The following is a 24,425-nucleotide window of genomic DNA, read 5'->3' as shown; positions in this document are numbered from 1 at the left end:
GTACTAGCCAGCCTCGTCCAAGGATGATGTCATACCCTTTTCTTTTTAATGGAATAACCACGAAATCCAATAAGAATGGCTATGTCCCGATGGTTACAGGATGTGCCATCAGGGTCCCTAAGGGCTTGATTTCGTGTTGATTGGTAATGAGTAGTTGAAATGTAGGTAGTTGCAGCATAGGTTGTCTGTAATGATCCCATTTTAGCAGTTGACCAAGTGTGTGTGCGTTAGCCTTGTTCTACATGGTCCCGAGGGCTAACGAAGGGTTTAATGGGATCTTGGAGTGTTTTGGTCAAGTCATTTCCAGTTTGGGCCAAAACAACGTTGATTTACTCAGTTTCAGGCATACTTACTATTTTTAGTAAGCCGGCAGGACACAGTGCAGGTCAATTTTGGTGATTGGATTCGATACTCCTCGGTGAGAGCTTTCCGATGAGCTATCACTCTCATTATTCGAAGTCCGATTGCTAATATATTTTAATGCCTGAAGTTTTATTAAAATAACGTCTAATTTAATTGTAAAATATTAAAGTGTTACTTTAATATTCATTTTATGGTGATGTGTACCCAAGGGAGACATAAGGGGTATTTTAATATATGTTTTATATTACACATCTTTTATCCCACATTGCCCATATGAGTTGAGCGGACCCGTGGGAATAGAATAAAAGGAAGCATTTGTGGCTTCATTAGGCAGGTTGAATATGAGAAGAAATTGGTGTATGAGTTGCAGCTCTGTTCTTGGCATTTGAGGACGTTTATCCTCTTTTGTAACATTCTAGACGTCATTCCCTTGGGGTTTGGCCTTTGGAATTCTTTGTTATCGGCTTCATTATCAGGCAGTTTAGTTGCATTTCCGGCTACAGGCAGATTTGATATTTTGCTCATATCTTCTTCACTACTTGTCCGACGCTTATGCCGCTTGGAGGGAATGGTATTATGAAGGTAGTGCACTGATTGGAGGACAAAGTATTGTAGCAGCTACAATACTTTGTCCTCCAATCAGTGCACTACCTTCATAATACCATTCCCTCCAAGCGGCATAAGCGTCGGACAAGTAGTGAAGAAGATATGAGCAAAATATCAAATCTGCCTGTAGCCGGAAATGCAACTAAACTGCCTGATAATGAAGCCGATAACAAAGAATTCCAAAGGCCAAACCCCAAGGGAATGACGTCTAGAATGTTACAAAAGAGGATAAACGTCCTCAAATGCCAAGAACAGAGCTGCAACTCATACACCAATTTCTTCTCATATTCAACCTGCCTAATGAAGCCACAAATGCTTCCTTTTATTCTATTCCCACGGGTCCGCTCAACTCATATGGGCAATGTGGGATAAAAGATGTGTAATATAAAACATATATTAAAATACCCCTTATGTCTCCCTTGGGTACACATCACCATAAAATGAATATTAAAGTAACACTTTAATATTTTACAATTAAATTAGACGTTATTTTAATAAAACTTCAGGCATTAAAATATATTAGCAATCGGACTTCGAATAATGAGAGTGATAGCTCATCGGAAAGCTCTCACCGAGGAGTATCGAATCCAATCACCAAAATTGACCTGCACTGTGTCCTGCCGGCTTACTAAAAATAGTAAGTATGCCTGAAACTGAGTAAATCAACGTTGTTTTGGCCCAAACTGGAAATGACTTGGCCAAAACACTCCAAGATCCCATTAAACCCTTCGTTAGCCCTCGGGACCATGTAGAACAAGGCTAACGCACACACACTTGGTCAACTGCTAAAATGGGATCATTACATTGTCCCAAATTTTTCCATATATCCTCTAGTAGTACGTTTACTCTTGACCCTCCATTGACGATTGTGTTCATGAGTACGGTTCCTAGGATACCTATCTCTACTACCGCTAGATGTCTTCCCATAGTGAGTACCAGTAGCATTGGGTTTGTTGCAGTCGTTCTGTTGCCATCCTTTCCTGTCTCTTCCGTTGCTTTCGGGAGTGGTGTCATGTTCAGTATCGCCGTTCGTAACTAAGGCATTGTAAAAGGGTCATTCAATTTCTTAGGAACTTCCATTTGCATAACATGCCTTATAATATTTTGTTCTGCTAGGTTCCTCTTCAAGGTGCCCTTAGTGTCTTTTGCTTGTAATTTTTCCATTTCCATTTGTTTTTCCAACTCTATTTGTGCTTGCTGCAACCTCTTCTTTTCTTTGCTTGTTTGCGAGTGATGGCTAGTAACTCCTCATCACATGTTTCAATGCTTAAAAGGTTCACCCCTTGCTTAGGGATTTTAGATCCTCATGGTCTCTTGGACCACACCATCTGCACAATAGTTGTGGCATTTCCTTCCTGGTACAATCTCTGGTGAAGTGCCCCTAGAGGTTGCACGCATGACATTGTATCATCGATCATCCACTCGAGTCGTACTGTATTTGACTTCGGCCTCCATTATTACTATTATTGTTACTGCCTCGTTTGCGCCAATTATTGTTCTGATGCCCTCCTGAGGTTGTGTCATTGGTCGTGTTCGTTCCTGCTCCAGTGGACACTTCTTGCGTCAGTAACACTTGCTGGTGTCCCTTTGTCTTCATATTGAATGGGCATTCCTTTGTGGAATGTCCCGCAATTTGGCAGATATTGCAAAATTGTTTTTTTGGGCAGGAACCCTTTTTGTGGCCCTTCTCCTTATAGTCTGTACACCATAATTCCCCTTTCATCGAGTCAGGATTCTTTTTCAGATTTTTAAATTCCTTTATCATTTGTAACATATCCTTCTGCAGTGCTCAAACTTACTTGATTCTTTGTTGTTGCTGCTACTTTCGGAAGATGAATCGTTCGAGTCCGATGATTTGTGTTTCTTCTTTTTGCTTGTTTTCTGCTCACTCCCCAGATCCATCAACCGATTGTATGCATCTATGTACGATGTTGGAGGTACAATTTTCATCGTTTTCTTTAGTGTCGGCTGTAGCTGTTCAACAAACCATCTTTTCTTTAATCCGTCTGCTGGTTGGCTCTCCATCTTCCCCACCAACTCTTTCAGCCTTCTTGCATAGACACGGATCATTTTATTCTTTCCTTGCTTCGTACTATATATTTTTGCCACAATTCAATTATCATCCCTTAGTAGACGGAACTCTGCTATGAATTCCTTCTTGACTTTTGTGCATGTAGTTAATTTTTGTGGATCGGCATCCGAAAACCAATCAATCACTACACCTCGTAGGGTCTTTAGGAACTGTCGAACCCAGTCATCATGGTTTGTTACACCATTCGCTGTCCATATTGTTTCGCATGTTTTGCAATGTCTAATCGGATCTGCCGTCCCATCACTGTTGAACTTCAACCATTTTTTCTTTGGTCCTGCCATTGCTACTTTCTTCTGATTCTGTGGTACTTGTGTACTTGCATTGTTCTAAGCACCTGTGCTGTTTTGAGTACTTGTGTTGTCCTCAACATTTGTGCTTTTGCACAACTGCACTGCTTCGGACAACCGCCCTACTTTGGACAACTGCATTAGTCAGTGATAAATGATCTTCCTCAAGTGAAGTTCAATTCTTTGCCTGTATCTGTTCGCTGGGTGTATTGGGAACAAAGAGCTCACTCCACACTCGTGCTCCTTTAGTATTTCGAGCCGTGTAAGTTACTTCCCTTCTGTTCAGATTCTCTACCCTCAATGTATACAAGTTAAGGAACTCCTTCCTTGGCTCTTCCCCCAAATTTAATCGTTGTCGAGTTTCTTCTAGCAATTCCTCGGCACTCCTGGTCTGCTAGGTGAGCACGCCCTCCTGTGCTCCTTCACCCTGTCAGTGTCTGTTGGTAAGCTGCTGAAGCTTCTATCTACGCTTTGCCTATTGTGATAAAATTAATAGTTCCTGTGTTGTGCATATCTCATCCTTATCTTTTATCTTATTCCTATCTTTATTAAGCAGATTCAACATTAATCTTCATAAGAATTCCTTTGTTACAGGTTCGACTGGCAACGACGCCAAATGTTTACCGTACAGGGTAAACAGATACTTATCGCATGTAGTAGGGTAAGAAATAACACAGAACATATACTTTACTCATATACGCAATATGCACTCCTATGCTTACAATAATGATTATGATGATGATGATGTCTCAATATTCCCTACAGACGATGTACATATACTTTTGCAAAGGGGTGACTCAACTGTCATGCACCCTTTTAGATACAATTCTACTCGTCGGCTACACTATAGAATTTATTGATAACATCTGTGGCCTCATACAAATTGCTCACGGGATATTTCTCCCCATTGTGTAGTCTAAAAATTGTTGCAAGATGCTAAAAAAAATGGACAACTTGCTCTTGCACATTCTAAAAATTGTAAAGAAAATGTAATTTGATACATTTCCAACATCCATCTAATTGGTAGTCCTACACAACATCCAAATGTTTGAAATGAATATTTGTTTCAAACTCACTTATTGTTAGCAGAGAGTTTTCAATGCAAAGAAGTGAGCAGAAAACATTTGAAAGGAAACAAAGTATGGAAAATGCTTGTAAACACTAATTAAGTGGTGGGAGATTATGCAAACTTTTGCTACAAATCTTAACTGCTATAGTAAATGAAACACATACAGAAATGGATAATAAACATGCAGATATAATATCACACTAAAGAAAACCCCACACTACATAAGCCAGACCACTTTGTGCTATCTATAGACAAAGCAGTCTCAATATAGTCACAATACTAGGCCTCTTAAATAAGATTATACTACAAGCAGTCCCACATATGGAATGACTCTGGCGACTTTTGACATTTTTTTCTTCTTGAGATATAGAGTAGATCCACCTTTGGAATGCCTATGCTAAATGTTGCTCCTGACTATTGAACACATCCCATTATTTGAATTTTTAAAAACTATAGATGCATACTTTGTGCTTGTTGACTTCAAGTTCCCTCTTTGTTTTGCTCCATCTTTATATTGGATTAGCTTGCCTTGGCATTACTAATTAAAGGTCTTGTATTAGTAATTATGGGTCTTGCATTACTGGATGGATCTTTGTGATGTCCCCCTTAAGAAATGGAATTTAATAATAGAATAAAAGAGAAAGAATTAGCAAACATGCTAATTAATCTCCATAGTTTGGATTATTTAGGATTGGTTATTCTCCGAGAGATGCAATTAGGAAGAAGTATGTCTTTAAAAGTAGTTGCATTTATTTGGATAGAGGTATTTCAAGGAAATGAAGATATAAAAACGGAGATTTTATGGAGTAGAAAATAACTATAAGATAAAAAAACATGGGAGATTCAGATCAATATATATATATTGGTCAGCAATTGAATGGAAGATGGGAAATTATGAATATATTTACAAGGTTGGCAAGCTTTGTGCTCAGCGATGCTGTTGTCACGTATCTATGAGCTTAATAGTAATTCACAGAATATTTTGTCAATTCTTTATTAGGAATAAATGGCCAATATATGTTCAGGTCTATATATAACATTAAAATCTGATAGTAATAGCAATGAAGTATATTGGCATTAATAAACGAAACTATATTAATTATCTTGAGATCATATATAATAATAACAATAATAAGAATAATAATAACAAATCAGAAATCCTATATATATATATATATATATTCTAAATTATGGGTATTAGTCTATATAGGGCAAGGAAGTAATTATTGTGTGATAGTAAATGTAATGTCCCCATTTTTGGTAGGTCTATGCAGTTGATGGAGTTAGCTCATCACAACTACCGTCGTGAGTTGACAGGGTGTTTGGGGGGTCCTAGCTGTAGATTTACTATTTTTAGTAGGTCTATTTTTGGTAGTGCAGTGGGTGGCTTCGGTAGTTGGTCGTCACCTGCAGTAAATAAAGTTAATAATTGCTTGAGCTCTTATTTATTCATTAATTATTAAGTTGCATTATTATAATAATGTTTATATTATTATAATAATGACATGAAGTGATATTTCTAAAAAGTGTGTTGGAAAGTTTCTAGTGTTGAGTTCATTTGGAAAACTTCCACAATTTCTGAAGTGGAGTTTTAAGGAAACTTCGGCCAACAAAGGATTATAAATGAGAGCACATTTCATTGGGGAAAGTGTGCTTGAAATTATACTTACTTTTGTTGGCTTTGTGGCTTTTTCCTGAGTTTTGAATTGTGAACCCTTGCTGAAGTATAAGGGTCTCTGAGTTGTGATGTTTGAAGTCATTGCTGATGTATAGTGGTTTCACTGGTCAAATCTCCTATCTGTCATTATCCATGTCTGGGAGATTGGTGTTATAGTTTTGGGATCGATCTTTGAGTATTGTGGCAAATTGTTGTTGCTGTATAGCAATTTGTTTGGTCTCCTACTGTATTTCAGTGACTAAGGAGAGTTAGATTATGAGCATTTGATATTGTGGTGATTTGAATTTTCTGGTAACTAGCGAAATTCTGAAAGAGGGGGACATTATTAATTTTTTGAGGTCTGCGTTTGACTAGCAGCATTTTGAGCTTGGGCATTATGCTATATTAAAGCTAGCGTTTCATCCTGGGACTGCCGGCGATTGTCACTATGTCTTGCCTTTATTCTTCCACATCTTGAAAGCTGAATTGACATGTGTGGTAGCATATTCAAAGAGCAATGTGTTAGTAGTGAGAACCCTCACTTGCAGCCGGCCTATTTTTTCCAAACTTTGGCCTTCTAATTGATGACTAGAAGGAACACGATTTCATATTGTTGGCAAAGAAGAGCTAACGTTGATTGATAGAAAGGACAGGAGTGTGGGATGGCCAGTCAAATTCTATCACAATCCAGGTGCTAATTAATAATATGTAAATCTGGTTTATGTTTGAAGCGAATAAAGAGCAATGTGGTTATAGTTTGATTTCCATATGTCAACATTTTAAATTTCTTGAAGTTGCTGAAATGAATTAAAATCGTGAGTGGTTGTGCAACTTCTGATATGGTGACTAAGATTTATAACATTATTAATAGAGTGTTAATAGTTGTCTGCCATCTTGTTTGACAAAATGTCAAAACTTCTGATTAGTTAAGGCAATTGATATGTCATGGTTTAATTGTTGAACTATAACTGGCTAGGGGTTTTTACAGTAAATTATACTATTATGCATCTATGTTAGATACTGATTTACATTATATTGTTATTATGTACCTATGAGTTAAATACTAATTTACATAATATTAGTATACCTAAATTCTATTGGGGATAGTGAATCTATACATTGTCTAATATATATAAATATAGTAATAAAAGCAATGCTAAGATTCTTGTTACGACTTTAGTAATGAAGAAGGAAGGCTGGAGTAACTTAAGGAATAATGGTCTAAATCCCAAAAGGATATTTATTGAATAAATGGTATCTTTGATGAGATATAGAAATGATGATTGATTTGATGATGAATATTTGTGTGTATGTATATCAGCATGCTGTATATTCTAACATACATATTTAATTCTATTCAGTCACATCATTATTTCATATATGTTTTGGAAACTGATGATCATTCTTGTATCTGACTGAAACACCATATATTCCAAGTAGATTATTAATTGTATTTTAGTGTTATTTGATGTTCCATATCCAATTGTAATGTCCCTTGAACTCCTTGATCGAACTTAATGACCTCTTGGCTGATGAACCTGCAACATATGTTAGTATTCCAATAAAGATAGAAATAAATTGAAAATATTAGATCTAGTTACTGAAATTTAAATGCAAGATTATAACATCCTAACTTCAATTTAATTTCCTTATTGAGGAGAGGCTTTGATCAAGTGCTTAGTTCCTGGGGCTCTAAATAGTTAGAACAGCCCTCCACTAAGCACCATCACCTCACCACATTTCCTCTCTTTAAGATCTTATGGGTAATCAGTATTGATGTACCCATCCTTCCTAAAAGAGGGTTTACCTCTAACTAGGCCTTATGGATAGTCACTTTGGATATACCCATCCTTACATATGCATTTGTTTCAGTCCTTTTTCAGAGAATACCTTATTCTCTGCATTGCTTTCTTATTGACACTCACTGCTGAATGTCCTAGTGAAGCCCTTCAAAGATAAATGAATCTCTTCTTTAATTCCCAAAGGATTTAAAAACTGCTCTTATCAGTGGGGTGTTTTTATCTCCTTTTGAAGTCTTCTCAAATTGAGAATGATGTTTTAGTTTGATCCTTTGTAGCCAAGTAAATGATGCATTTGCTGGAATTGACTAATGTTTCAATTCCTTTTATACTTTAATGATCAACATTTAGCTATTTATAACATTGTGTGAATATCAATTCTTAATGTTATTCTCCTCTATACAAGATCGATGCTTTTGGATTTCTCACGTTATGTCTGAGGATTCTGATTTCTTGAGCTTTTATTATATATCCTTATGCTGGATGATTTAGTTGTCCATTGTGTTCCTTTTCTTTGTACCAGTTGAGAATGTTTCATGAAAATCACTGAATTAAGAGATCATCTGTCAACAGCTTGATATCAAATTGATAGCAAGGAGTTAACACTAATAGCTCTAGGTGGCTACCAGACTCATGGGAGTGATTTGTTCAACGATTAAGTGCAAGATGAAAACTCACCTAATTTGATAGGTTACAAACATATTGCTTGCAAGAAGAATTGAGACTGATAACAAAAGGAAATAATCAGAAACCCGTAGATGAGGATATTTATGCATTAAACAAAAATTCACATAAGAAAGGTAAGAAGAAAAACTTCAAGAGAAAGAAGAATACTTATGGAAATAGATCATCCAAGAAGAGGAAAGACAACTCCCAAATACAATGTTTCAGATGTGATCAGTATGGACGCTTTGCAATCAAGTGCCCTAATAGAACAAAACAAGAAGAATCCTTTGCTAAAGTTGGAAAGACAAATGTAGAACATGATTATGAGAAATTTGTCTTCTACTCAGCATTATCAAGCCAAGTATCAAACAAATTCAATACCTGGGTGATTAACAGTGGCTTATTAGGACACATCAGAAGATTCCAAGAACACCTAGATACTATGATAGAAGAAACTAACAAAGTAACTATTCAGGATGATTTTACACATCCAATAAAGGGGGTTAGAACTTGCACTATAAATTTGAAGTCTAGTAGACAACGGATAAATTTGAAGTCTAGTAGACCGGGAATAAAGAATAACCTAATATCCATTTCTTCTCTTGAAGACAACGGATGTAGGATTACCTTTATGGATGGAAAAGTTCTAGCATGGCCAGAGAACTCCACCATAAAGAAAGCACAAACTATAGGTACAAGGCAAGGATATCTCTACAAACTTTGCACAAACATTAATCAAGACATTTTTCAAGGGACCTCTGACAAAAAACTTTTCTAGGAAGATAAGATAAGATAAGATAATGATATTAATGTCCAACAAGAGACCAACAAGAGTCTAAGGGATTGAAAGATACAATAGTACAGAGGAGAAAAGTAACCAGTAGGAACACCCAATGGTGACTGGAGAAAAAGCTCTATAAAAGGGAAAAAAAGGAAGAACAAGCAGAAGAAAGAGAGAAGGACCATCAGTCTTTTCTTGGTACAAAGAAATCCCGTATAGAGGGATAAGGACTAGGACTAGCAAGGATCTTGGTCCGGCTCCACCTCTGCATCTGCCTCTGCCTCTACATAATTGTGGGGGTAGGGTGTTGCTGTCTAAGGAACCCAAGCCTGAGGTTTGACCGATTTGGTGTGTTTGAGGACCGGCGGGTGGGGTTGTTTCCTACTTCCAGAAGTGGCCGTGGATGGAAAGAAGTCCATGATGAGCTGATTAGAGGTCTAGTGTTGGGACTACCGGGTTTTTAAGGTGTGATCTCTGAGCTGGGAGGCCTCCCAGAGATAAAGCGCTAGGCATCTCTGGTCGGAGTGACTGAAAAATGCCGAGAGGGATATGCAGTCTTTGACTAGACAGTGGAATCTACCTTTGATCTCATAGTAGATGGGACACTTGAAAATAAAATGGGTCTCCATTTCCGTTTTGAATAAAGTGCAAAGGCGGCACACCCATTCCTCTTTGGTCAGGTGGTGATTGGTCTGGCAACGGAGACGGTGGGCTTTGACTCTAAAAGACCCCAAGGCGATGTGGAGGTCATGACACCAACGACGACTCAAATAAGAGGGCCGAACAATGATACCATCGCGAATCTCAAGAAAATGCTCCGAGTAAAAGGCCATCCGAGGGCGTAAACCTCCAGGAGGGCTGATCCAAGTCGTGGAGATGTACTGCTTGTAAATGTCGAGTCTGACATGTCCATTCAGCTCCTGTCTTGAGGGGAGGAGGTGGGTAGGAGCATCCAACGAGAATTGGTATGGCAGAAGATGGTTAATGTCGATCCTGATTGAGCTCAGTAAGATAGTGGCCTGGGTATACTAACAGCGAGCCCCTGTCACCCCTGTCGAGCTGACTATGTCCCGTAAGGAGCAGTAAGCAAGGTATGAGTATCTGTGTCGACGCTTTCATGAGTCTGCGAAACCTTTGAGGCGGTGAATGAACCAAATCAAGTCAAAAATGGCACAAACCGGAAAGGATGAGCACCGAACTCTACCATAACAATGCTATGAGGAGTGAAATGGTGGCATCAAATGATCTGATGAAGAAGTGTTAGTACTCGCTCAATCGAGGCCCACAAGAAGAGATAGGCCCCAAATCACTGCCCCATAGAGAACTATGGGTACGATCAGAGAGTCCATGAGGGAGAGTTGGGACCTAGTGTCTTGGAAGTAGTGCGAAAAGCACTATCTCTCGAGGAGGGCAAGGGAGCCCATGCCCTTAGCCACTCTAGGAAGGTTGGCCAGTCGCATGCTGAAATGAGGGCCAAAGAACTTGACCCCCAGATAAGTGTATGAAGAAAATCCTCAAATTTTTTAAAGGGATTTTGTGTAAATGCTAGGATTAAGAGGGAGTTTACTATACCCTACAATCCATAAAAAAATTGTGTTTGCTGAGAGGAAAAATAGAACTATTGTAGAAGCTGTTAGAGCAATGTTGTACGACCAAAACATAAAAACTTCATTTTGGGCAGAAGCCTCTAGGACAACTCTCTACATTCAAATTAGATGCCCCCTCTCACATCGAGATAACAAAACTCTCGAAGAAGCATTTTCTGGTGTAAAACCTGACATAAGTTACTTAAGGATCTTTGGTTGCCCTGTCTACGTTCACGTGCCTAAAGAAAAGAGGTCTAATTTGGAACCTTTTGGAAAGAAAGGGATATTCATGGGCTACATTGAAACCTCAAAAGCTACATAATATACATACATGGACATACACAAATTTCACTAAGTAGAGGTGTCATTATTGAAAATGATATTGCTTTCAAAAGAGCAAAGAGTTCTGTTGAGATAGAAATTCAAGATTCTCCTAAAGCATGGAGGAGGATCCTACTCCTGAAATTCAGGGTGAGAATCCTGAAGAAACCATAAATGAAAACCAAACTGCTCCAAAAGAGAATCCTAATTACAATAACAAAAAGAGACCACTTTGGGCTAGAAAGATGATTGAGGACGTTGAGAATTATGTAGCACCGAAAGGGACCTTTAGAGAAAATAAGAGACTCAATATATTCTTAAACTATGTTAGCTTAATGAGTGAGATCATTAGTTCAGAACCAACTAGTGTTACATAAGCTCTCAAGCATCAAGTACAGAAAGATGCTATGATGGAAGAGTATCATTCTATTTTGAGAAATGATGTATGGGATATAGTGCTTAGACCAAAATAGAAATGTGTTGTATATTCCAAATGGCTCTTCAAAATCAAACATGTTGTAGATGGAAGTATAGAGAAACACAAAACATGTTTTGTTGCCAGAGGCTTCTCACAAAAGGAAGGTATTAATTATGAAGAGACGTTTGCACCTGTTGTCTGGTATTGTTAGAGCAATAATGACTATTGCAGTAGCTAAAGGCTTGAAGATTCATCAAATCAATGTGAAAACTGCATTCTTAACGAGACTATTGAAGAAGTCTATTTAGACTAACTTGAAGGCTTTGTGATACATAATGCAGATTCACATGTATGCAAATTGAAGAAAGCCCTATATGGACCAAAACAAGCCCTCAGAGCTTTCTATGAAAGGATCAATAACTATCTTATGGGACTAGGATTTTCCAAGAATGATAGAGATTCAAATCTCTATCTAAGGTAATTAAAAGTGATTTGTTAATACTAATTTTATATGTTGATGACTTGGTAATCATAGGAGAAGAAGATCACCTTATTACTCAATGTAAGGACTTAACAAGACTTGGGCATTTTACATTACTTCCTTGGGTTAAAAATTTGGCAAAATCAGATGGAATCATTTTGAATCAAGGAAGGTATACTATTGATATGTTGAAGAGATTTGGGATGTTGGACTGTAGACCCATGTCTACACGTATGGAAACCAACTTACATAAATTGAAGGAACAACAGAGTCAAAATTTGTGGATCCCACTCTCTGTAGACAAATAATTGTATCATTGATGTACTTGGTTAAGACTAGATCGTATATTTGTTATGCAACGAATGCTCTATGTACAATTTATGTGCTAACCAAAGGAAATACACCTTGTTGCTACGAAGTATATATTGATATATCTTCAAGAGACTATTGGATATGTTCTTAAATAGAAAAATGTTGACCTTATCTACTTGGATACTCTAATTCAAATTGGGCTAGAAGTGTAACCGATAGGAAAAGCACATCAAGATGGTGCTTCAGTGAGGAAGATAGCAGGAAACTAAATTCTTTGAGAGAGAATATAGAGAAAGTTAAGCTTCATCAACTAAGGATGGTAGAGAGCTTATTGAAGCTAGAGACAGTTGAGAGGGCAGCAAGGTATATGGTTTTCATCTTTAGAAGGTTGGCGAGGAGGCTTGTGTTTTCCCTGACAAGTGTCCATGATGCAGATGGACCTATATTTAGTATGACACTTGCTAGTCCTATCCATAGTATTGATGATGGACTTATTTCATAGGGACATGTGGTTGTGTCAGTAGCAGTGGAGGATAGCGGCATAAGCTTTTGCAGGTTGAGGCTCCTAGAGTTGTTGCAGTTGGTGCAGGGACAACTGATGCAGTTGTTACTATAGATACTTCAAGCTCTCTCAAGGAGGAGATTATTATTGGAGATTTATATGTGAGCTATCATAGAGTTGCTCTAGTGCAGAAGGTAGTTGCTTCCTCAAGTGAGACCGAAGCATGTATGGAGTCACCCAGTTGCAATGTTGGTGATTTGAGTGACACAACAGAGTGAATAGATGTGGATTCATGCTCTAGCATTATTGATTCCTAGGTTGACATTGAGTCATGTGTGTAGAGTCAAGTGTTAGCAGTTGAGGCTTTATTAGGAGATGTGGATACAGATAGTATGGACATATCTAATGATATATTTGATGACGCTATGAGCTAGACTGAGAATGATATCTTTTGCCAGGTATCAACTGATGACTTTGAGGAGGTTTTGGATGGGTCCTAGGATAATGTTTACATGATCTATCTCTTGAGGTGGAAGTTGAGAGATGCGAGGATATTGATATTTTGTGAGGGCTTCCATTTCTTCAAATGAGGAATTGATTGAGGTACATAGTAGTTGTATCTCGGGTGTAGAGTTGTGTGAGGTAGATAGCGCACACGCAATGAATGATCTTGTGGTGGGTAGTTTTGATTCAGTTTCCTATCACTATGCAGTTAGTGAGATAGAGAGCTTGCATACGAGGTAGTGGTTATAGAGGCATCATGTGACTAGTTAGTTGAAGATGAGTGAAAGTGACATTTCTTCAACTTTCGAGCATTATGATATGATACGTCAAATGCAAGCTATATTTGGTTCGGATGCTCCTATGTTTGATGAGCACAGTGATAGTACTCTCTCTCTAGCAGAGGTTCATGCGCTTCGAGAGGTTGTTAGGATCTTGAAGCATACCTATTTGCAGTTAGCTGCTGACAGGGATTACTTTCTCGAGTGGGGTAGCACTTGTTATGCGACATTGTTAGGGAAAGAGGATGAGGTAGTTGAGCTGATCCAAGAGCTTGAGGTGACCGTGGACTCTCTTCAGTGTACTCAGCTGGCTCTTCAGGAGTCACAGTCATGATTGGATGAGGTGATTGTGGAATTGGAGCATGTTCGGACCACACCAGCCCTAGATCTAGTTTAGTTGCATATTATGGTTAGTGGTGAGTTTGTGTGTATGGTTAGGGATGATGGATGTGATAATGTGGCCGACACATTCATCCACCATATGGGTGCAGTAGGTACAGAGGAGGCGAGAGGATCAGTGGAGACGAGCTCTCTTGGTGTTTACTTCCTTATGCCAGAAGCAAATCTATTTCTTCATTTCATATAGCTGGTATGTCATGTCCCCATAATAATAAAATTTAATAATAAATTTATAATAGAATAAATAATAATATAATTTATTATTATATGTATAATAAAATAATAAGAGAAATAATATTATATAAAATATATTGGTTAGTATAAACATGTCATCTATTATATATGATTATGACATAATCTATATGATGAATAATAATACGATAAAAGAATAAATTAATAACAACATAATATAAAAATGATTAATAAATAGTATGATATAATCCATATAATAATATTCAAGATCTCGTTAGATTAATAAAGAAGATCAATGAAACAAAAAAAAAATTAACATAATTATATATAAAATATAAATAATCATAGCAACAATATGAGATTAAAGTATAGAAATAAATAAAAATCCAAATACGAATGAACTTATTGTCATATAATAATATTAAATATAAGGTAAAAGCACAAACTAATCAATATTGGAACTAAAGTTAGAAATTAATTAATAAAAGAAGATTAAGATAGGAAGGAGACACGACCTTTCAAAAGATGTTACCATTTGGTCTGATAAGATATATTATTAGAATCGAACAGAGGGAAAGAGGGGATCTACGGAGAAAAGATAAAAAGGGAGCAAGATACATGATTAGCATAAGCGAGGAAGGTTATCCAGTTGCAATGAGCAGTTTGGAGAACACCATCTGAACCGAGCGCATGTACCAATCCAATCAGCCATGGGACGAGGGATGTGAAACAACTATGCATTTTATCCTATATTCCCAAATTAGCTCTGTTGTGTTTTGAAGCCTACCAACGACAAGCACAATCGGAGCTAACAAGGTAACATCCATTATTGATGTCGACAGCAACAAGAATGTAGAGAGTAAGACTAGGCCAACTAGAAATAGAAGATGGTAACATTAGGTGCCTATATATGAACTTGAAAATTGAGGCGTTAAAGATGACTCATTCGTCAAGTAAATTAGACCCCCGAAGATCCAACACTATGATGAAGCAGATATTATGGAGTAAAGATAGTAACTAGGCACTCATCCAGATTAGCATAAGAGAATAGCCATTTTAGTTCAGGCACCAAGGAGGATTGAACATCAGGTTCCTTGTTGAGAGCAACATTCAAACACGTTTGACATCAGCAAACAAGAAGAGGGATACACAACTGCAGTAGTGAAGAACGTTGGAGACGAAATTCAAATGGGGGAAACAAACAAGAAAACCAGATTCAAGTCAGCGACCAATTCTGATAACAATGGGAAGATAGTAGATGAAAGTTTATAAGTTTATCAATCGCATTCCAGGGGAATGCATAATTTATAACTTGGACGGTGAATACATTAGGGAAGAATGCTCAATCAATGAAAGGAAGAATATTTTCTGTAAGAACTATGGAAGCAATGATAGCTACTGGCATAGCCAACAGTTATAGTGTTATGCAATTGTTTAATAATCCTTTTACAAGAAAACCAAAAGTTGAAGATGATCAGAAGTGTAAATCTGGGTAAAACACATTGAATGGACAAGCATTATCTTATTATATTTAACATATCAATGACTTAACTGGTCTATTTACTATATAAGTTGGTCACTACATTTAAATAAGATAATTTTTCTGATTTGGAAGCGGAGTAGTAGGAAGAAAATTTTTCCCAAATTCTAAATGATCAGTTGGGGACATAACAATGGTATCAGAGCATGATCTTGCCATCCTGAAGGGTAGAAGATATACAATCATCAAATAAGTGACAGTTAAAGGGATGCCCATCATATAATCACATGGAAAAAAATGGCATCATGATTCAGCTAAGGTTTGACAAATCTCGAAGGAAGACACATGTAATTTGCGACAATATCTTTAAAAGCATGAGGAACATATTGAGATCATCTGAGAATGATGTGACAAAATGAGTTAGTTATAAGAATTTAAAAAAGAGGGCATTCAAAATGAATGTCCTGATTCCTAAAGGGAATCCAAAGACCCAAGAGATTTGTAGAGGGCATTTTTGAATGCCGGTCATAGAGGACATTCGTAATGAATGTTGACCACAGAGGGTATTCTAAAATGTCGGCCATAGAGGGCATTCTTTATGAATGTCGGCCATAGAGGGCACCCTTGAATGTCGGCCACAAAGGACATCATGTGATTGTCGGCCATAGAGGGCATTCTTGAGTGTTGGCCATAGAGGGCATCCTTGAATGTTGGGCCCAAAGGACATCATGTGAATGTTGGCCATAGAGGACATTCTTGGATGTCGTCCATAGAGGGTGTTCTTAGTGAACACTGCCATGCCTTGTAGAGGGCGCTTGTAGTGAATGTCGCCATAAGTAGAAGAGAGTTCTTAGTGAGCACTACTATTATGGATAGAGGGCATTCTTAGAGAATTGTCGCCAAGCTTGGCAGAGGGCTTTCTCAGTGAGCGTCGCCACCCTTGGCAGAGGACATTGTCAGTGAATGTCACCAATTGTGGTAGAGGGCATTCTTATAGAATGTTGCTATTATGGGCAGAGGGCATTCTTATAGAATACCACCCTTATTGGCAAAGAGCATTTTCGACATTCTAAATTAGAGTGACTTATTCATGAGAGGTAAGAAGCAAGTATCAAAGGAAAAACACTACATACATCGAGATAAGTTTTACCTTTGGAACTATTATTGTTATTTTCAATTGAGTAATATCATCTTTAGATTTGATATCTATATATATGATGACGCTAATCTTATGTTAATATTTTGTTTCAGGGTCATTTGAAAGTTATCAGAATTGCTCGAGGGCAAGCAATTTTTGGAAGGGTGGACTGTCATGTCCCCATAATTATAATATTTAATAATAAATTTATAATAACATAATAATATGATAAAAGAATAAATTAATAATAACATAATATAAAAATGATTAATAAATAGTATGATATAATCAATACAATATTAATATAATAGTATTCAAGATCTCATTAGATTAATAAAGAAGATCAATGAAACAAAGAAAAATATAAACATAATTATATATAAAATATAAATAATCATAGCAACAATATGAGATTAAAGTATAGAAATAAATAAAAGTCCAAATACGTATGAACTTATTGTCATATAATAATATTAAATACGAGGTAAAAGCACAAACTAATCAATATTGGAACTAAAATTAGAAATTAATTAATAAAGAAGATTTAGATAGGAAGGAGACACATCCTTTAAAAGATGTTACTATTTGGTTTGATAAGATATATCATTAGAATCAAATAGAGAGAAAGAGGGGATCTACGGAGAAAAGATTAAAAGGGGAGCAAGATACATGATTAGCATAAGCCAGGAAGGTTATCTATTTGGCAATGAGCAGTTTGGCGAACACCATTTGAACTGAGCATATGTACCAATCCAATCAGCCATGGGACGAGGGATGTGAAACAACTATGCATTTTATTCTATATTCCCAAATTAGCTCTGTCGTGTTTTAAAGGCTGCCAGCGACAGGCACAATTAGAGCTAACAAGGGAACATCCATTATTGATGCCGACAACAACAAGAATGTAGAGAGGAAGACTAGGCCAATTAGAAATAGAAGATGGTACCATCCGGTGTCTATATATGGACAGGAAAAATGAGGTGTTAAAGATGACACTCATTCATCAAGTAAATTAGATCCCCGAAGATCCAACACTGTGATGAAGCGAATATTATGGAGGAAAGATAGTAACTAGGCACTAATCCAGATTAGCATCAGAGAATAACCATTTTAATTCAGGCACCAAATAGGATCAACCATCAGGTTCCTTACTGAGAGCAGCATTCAAACACGTTTAACATCAGCAAACAGGAAGAGGGATACACAACTGCAGTAGTGAAGAACGTTGGAGACAAAATTCAAATGGGGGAAACAAACAAGCAAACCAGATTCAAGCCAGCGACCAATTCTGATAACGATGGGAAGATAGTAGATGAAAGTTTATAAGTTTATCAATCGCATTCTAGGGGAATTCATAATTTATATCTTGGACGGTGAATACATTAGGGAAGAATGCCCAATCAATGAAAGGAAGAAATATTTTCTGTAAGAACTAAGGAAGCAATGATAGGTACTGGCATAGCCAATAGTTATAGTGTTATGCAATTGTTTAATAATCCTTATACAAGAAAACCAAAAGTTGAAGACAATTAGAAGTGTAAATCTGGGCATAACACATTGAATGGACAAGCATTATCTTATTACATTTAACATATCAATGACTTAACTGGTCTATTTACTATATAAGTTGTTCACTACATTTAAATAAGATAAGTAGTTTGATTTGGAAGCGGCTAGCTACTCATTAGTAGGAAAAAAAATTGTCCCAAATTCTAAACAATCAATTGGTGACATCACATGGTACCATTGGACAGTTGGCAGTGCCACATGTGCAGAGGGATCAATTGTGGGTCACAAGGGAGCAAGTTGATGCTTCCACATATAATTTCTACTACATAGAGTCCTTCAAGGAGTATCTGTGGCAAAGTTCAGATGTAAGGGAGGATTCATACAGTGTCTGTTGGTACTCTCATTCGAGGTTCTCGTGTTATTCAAAGGTTGGTGGGAAATGTTGTAGAGACTCTATCTACAATGCTTCCCCACAGGGATTTCGAGGTTGGGTTTGCTGAGAGGATTTCCCAGGATCCTGCTCGAGTGATAGTTCGGAATCAGAGATTCGAGTCATCTACCGATTCCCATTTTGATTTTTGACGAGCCCTTGACAGAGATTCGGAGTTTTTATCGGCATTACACTGTGAGAAGCACTCATCACTTTTCTTTTGACCCACAGGTAAAGAATTTGGTTTCACATCGGTGTGGGTTGGCTCCAGTTTCATACCATCTATCATGGTATGGGTTAGCACCATCTTTTGCATATGGGATTGACATTTGCAAGTTTGACCCCTTGCAGTATCCACACACCTAGGATAGTTTGGTAGAGGTTGGAGTTGGTGGTAGTGTTTTAGATTCCTATGGTTGTTACCATCTCCATAATGCAGTTGGGTGTGAGTATCCATTTGATGGGGACTCAGGTGTGAACAGAGTTGGAATTTTAGTTGGGTTGAGTATTGATGAGTTGTTGCCTTCATCAGTGCCTAGGGTCAATTCTCAGAGGATTAAGATTTTGATGTCCATTATTTGGGTGTTGGTGCTATAGGAGTTGCTTGTACACAACAAGGATAGTATGCAGTTCTACCTATGGGATCTAGGTGGACTGTGATGTTCATTTAGCTATAAGGATTGCTTGGGGACAAGCAATGTTAGGGAAGGAGGACTGTAATGTCCTCATTTTTAGCAGGTTCCTATAGTTGACCAGGTTAGTTCACCATCACGACCCTTGTGAGCAAGCAGTGGGATTTGAGGGTCTCAATTGTGTCATTGTAGGCTTTCTAGTAGCCTATGGTGTATTTTGGCTCCGTTTGAGGGACTTACTATTTATAGTAGGTCAATCTGTTGGTTCTGATGAGCTCAGTTGAGTTAGAGGAGTTGGGTGATGCTCTTAGTTTTTTTTTCGGGCTTTCGATTTGATCTCCAAGATCCTTGGAGGGAGCATCTATTTATAATAAGTCATCCCGTTAGGTTCATTCATCATCTTTTCTTATCAGGATCACTTTGGTGTTGTCAGATTTTGATTTTGGTGCTTCTTTAGATGTTTTTGCAAGACGGGTGGATTATTATTATTCATCTAAATACACTAAGGTTATTATTTTTGTTGGTGTTCGTTGTTGGTCACCTTAGTATCATAGCTCGTTGAAACCAGGACGAAAAGTTTTAAATCATGGGAACAAGAGATAGTGGTCTTACATGTTATAATTCTATGTTATGGTGGAAAAGGTCATTTTCAAAGCCAAAAGCAATTAATAAATTAGTTTGTAATGACACTTTATTATATTTTAATGTTGTGTGTGAAAGTTTTTTAAATGAAGTTCATTTAGGAAACTTTGTGCCATTTGGAGATTATAAATATGAGCCCATTTGATGAGTAAAGCATCCGATTATTGGATTATTTTATTTTTCTTTATCATCTTTGTGACGTTTTTGAAATCTAGTTATTTGTGCCCTTGCTGAAGTATAACGGTTTGTTCTTGAGAAGTTCATTGTAATTCATAACTGAGGTATTGTGAATTAGTTTTCTGAGAATTGGTCTTTATCTTCATTGCTGTATACATTGTGGTGTTAGGAATTTGGAATTTGTTGTCTTCTCATATTGTTATTACTGTCTTTTAGAAGTGGTTGCGTGCTGGTTGATTTGGAGTTGGTTGAGCACCGATTTATATTTGCTGCTAGGTGTTATTTGCACTTTGGGAGTAGCATTTTACATATTTGCAGTTGCATTTGTTTGTTGGAGAATTCTTTTGCTGCTACTAGATTTCATTTCAAAGGGTTTCAAGGTATGTCTTACCTATTGTTTGAGTCAGCAGGGCTCATTACAGTGGTACCAAAGCTTGTTTGCAAAGTGTTTGACAAAATGTCAAACAACTAAATTATAAAAGAATTTGGTGTTTGTTATGAAGTTATAACTGGTTGGGGTTATTAGAGTGGTATTAGAGCTTGCTTGCAAAGTGTTTGACGAAATGTCAAACAACTAAATTATAAAAGAATTTGGTGTTTGATGAAGTTGTGACCTGTTGAGGTTATTACACTTCCACTTACGAAATGACGAATAATACAGAATTCCAACAAGAATTTGTCATACAAAGAAATAATCCAAATCATATACTAACAATTTCCTACATGTTTTACTTAAATACCCTTGGAAGGAACTCCTGAGGGTTTACAAAGAGAGCTGATGGCAACACTTACAGATACGAATAAAATAAAAATGGGTCCGTGATATACTAAATCAATTGGCCCGTAAACAAAATTTTGATCATTTATTTATTTTATGATGGGGACATTATAGATAAAGTACAGTGATTGGTAAGAATCATATTCTGAAAATAGAATAGTCACAGATAGATCAAATCTGAAAGAAAATTAATCATATTTTAACAATAATCTTTTTAAATTAGGGTGCCATGCTTGGATGCATGTGAGATGCTAAACTAATGAGCCTCTTAATAATAAGCTTTATGCTGAGATGCCATTCTTATTAAATGGGCTTGAGGTGCTAAAGTAGTGAATTGTACTTCTCTTGTAAACATAGTTACACCACCCTGGGGGACGGGGGGACGGCGAAACGGGGGGACAAGTTTCCGGGACGGGGGGACAGAGGGGCCTTAATTTGGGGACGGCGGGGGGACGGTGGGGGGACGGCGGTAGGGGACAAGAGGGGTGTATATATCTATGCATATGGTATTTAAAAATGTTAGTTATGAAAATATGTATTGCAATATAGGATGTAAAGATGTAAAAGAGTGAATACTTGAAACATTGCATTGAATTGGAACATCGAACATTAAACATAAATAGTTGAATTTGCAAATAGTGAATAGTAGGATGTCCCCCATCCTCGGTGGAGGTGGTGGAATCTAGTGGCACCGCTGGGGACGGGGAGACGGAGTCCCCAAGTCTCCGGTGCGTTGAAGTCTCTGAGACGTCGGGCAAAAAGGGGGGGGACGCGTCCCCGTGTTACTATGCTTGTAAAATATTTTGTTCCTTGTGACAATCGGTTAAAGCAATAAGTTTGAAAAATTCAGTCATTGATCAAATGTGTTGGGTCTGAGCACAAAAGTCCTAGCCATACTCTGATGATTTGTAAACAGGATCAAGCACTAGAATGGACTTTACGGATGCACCATAGATATCCATAAATCACTAAAATTTTGAAATTCCTGGATCATATTGAACATTTGCAAAAAAAGCTTCTTCTAATATAGAGCTTTTCTTATATATAAAATCAGTACCATGTTGCTGTGGTTTAGATTGTCAAACATTTTGCAAGTTTTCAGCCAAGAATATTGATCCAGAATTCCAGCTGAATGTGCTCTGTTTTTATTTTGTATATGTTGTGTGTGTGTGTGTATGAGGTTTCATGAGCCTTTATGTGTGTGGGCTTGATTTTTTTTTTTTTGTAGTTTGTAAGTGATTGTAAGCATGTTTCTGTCAATTTGTGGGCATTTATTCATGCCTTTTTGTGTGTACATGTATTTCTGCACAGTTGCACATGCATATGGTGAAGCATTTGCAGTGTTTATCTTTTTTTTATTGCAGTTTGCAATTGCTACTTCATAGGTATCCATATGTTTCATCTATTTATATAGATACAGACACATACATATGTAGCAGCGTATGCAATGTTCATCTGGTTAAAATTCTTATAAATTCTGAGTATGATGTTCTTGATATTGCAGGATATTGATATTCGATCTGAGTACGGAAGATATAGCTTGGCTACTCAAAGTTCACTTGAAGCTTGGGATGGAAGTGGACCAGAACTTAATCCAGGACTTGTATGTATTAACATATCATTTTATTTACTTTATGTTTCATCAAAAGATTCATGATCATAATCTACAAGACTACAAAGGAAATAAAATAGCAAATATTAAATTTCTACTTTTGCATGGGAGAAAGAGAAATGAAGTGTGGATATACAAATGATGATATTTTAATGGAGCTATTATCTAGATTTTAAAAATAATGTGCTGTTTCAGTATGATTTTTCCAACTTAAAGGTGGAAGTCTCACTTGAAGCACTAGTTTGGCAGTTGAAGAAAAGATTGATTTGTTCCTTTACCCATGAGGGTGAGTGGCTAGGGTGGGTTCTTCTCCTACTGTTCTAAAGGGCAGTCACTTTATTGTTGAGTGCGCTCTTCCTCCTAATATAGCTCTATTGACTCGGCATCAACTGCTTTATATAGTTTTCTTATGCTGGAAGAGATTGGGTGCCCTATCCTCTATAGTGCTTCGTAGTGATATGATATGATATGATATGATAGATTTTAATCACGTCCACGAGGCTAAAGTAGCCTATGGACCCACACGATCACCCCCCCAAGGTAGGAGCGGAACTAATTTAGTTGCAAAGTTTTTATTAACTTGTCTCTCCTTTGCTGAAGTTTGATGGTCAGAGTCCCTGTTCTCTTCACTTGATCCTCCTTGAATAAGTAGTTCAAGTCCCTGTACTGTAATATGTCTGTATAACCAGATCTGATGTCACTGTATACCAAACAATCTTCAACAAGTGCTGCTCTGGCTCTACCGCTCCCATATTACAAAATAGACACATTCTATCTGCCCACTCTTCCTTTGGAACTTGCCATCTACCAATTTCACATCGCAATCAGTGTGAACTAGTTCTAAGTTGCGCTATCAATATTTTTGCTCTTCAATTAATTGGTGCCCTTATATAGGCCTTTTCATCATGACTAGAAGTGGGGTTAAATTCTTTAATGTAATAAGATTTTTTCTGCCCCATGTGTCTTGTCCATAAAATATTGTAAAATTTTTCCATGACAAACTTCTTTATTTCTTTAATACTATCCAGGCAAGTATGGATGTTGATATCCCATTTTTGCCTCCATTTGTCATTTTGCTTCATCCATGTGCTTTTCTACCTAACAAGTTTTCCATCTACGACTAGCTTGGGCCGGCGATGTGTTTCCAAGCCTTGAGTTTTCTTTAGATAGCTTAGCATCTGGACCAATGTGACAGCTTCTAATGGAAAGGAACCTACCTTAGCCAATAAGATCTCATACGACACTGTGTTGTTGACTTTAAGATTGCATGTGAAGAATTGTTTTCAAATTCTTTCTACCTATTGCCATTTTTGTTCGGACATATTGCCGCCCCAAACTTCACATCCGTATAGAATAATTGAAGTGACCAACAAACCAAAAAGAGTTTTCATGGTCGTCCAATCCCTTGATTTTACATTCGTACACCTGTTTTATAGAGAATATAATACCTTCTAACCCCTTTGAATCCTTTTTGATCAATGCGTACCCAATTGAGTTTATTATGAAAATCTATGCCCAAATATTTGTACTTCTCCACAATCTCAAGAGGGTTACCCTCAAACAGGAACTCATCTTGTATACCCCTATTCTTTTTCAGTGAGAAGATCATAACTTTGGTTTTGCTAGTGTTCACTTACATTCTCACCTCATGGCAAAAACTTTCTAGAGCTTTCAAGTGTTCTTTCAAACCTTTAGCCGTTCTAGCAAGTATGAT

The 24,425-nt window shown here is 37.2% G+C and overlaps 1 protein-coding gene across 5 annotated transcripts in view; it reads left to right on the top strand.

The window, feature by feature from the left end:
• The window catches only part of LOC149579872 (DExH-box ATP-dependent RNA helicase DExH1-like), a 187,841-nt gene that overhangs the window by 103,716 nt on the left and 59,700 nt on the right, over positions 1-24,425 (top strand). For all 5 annotated transcript variants that reach the window (XR_016352854.1, XR_016352853.1, XM_089787507.1 and 2 more), the window contains one exon: positions 22,604-22,702. Coding sequence is in view for 3 of the 5 variants with exons in the window: in XM_089787507.1 (XP_089643633.1) it covers positions 22,604-22,702 (99 nt within the window). In the remaining 2 variants the exon portion in view is untranslated. The remainder of the gene's footprint in view (positions 1-22,603; positions 22,703-24,425) is intronic.

This window comes from Cupressus sempervirens, chromosome 1 (genome assembly GCF_028749045.1).
Source record: "Cupressus sempervirens isolate cs-2001-9-10 chromosome 1, ASM2874904v1, whole genome shotgun sequence".
NCBI classification, from domain to species: domain Eukaryota; kingdom Viridiplantae; phylum Streptophyta; class Pinopsida; order Cupressales; family Cupressaceae; genus Cupressus; species Cupressus sempervirens.
Note: the sequence above shows the minus strand (reverse complement) of the source record. Positions and strands in the feature narration are given on the sequence as shown.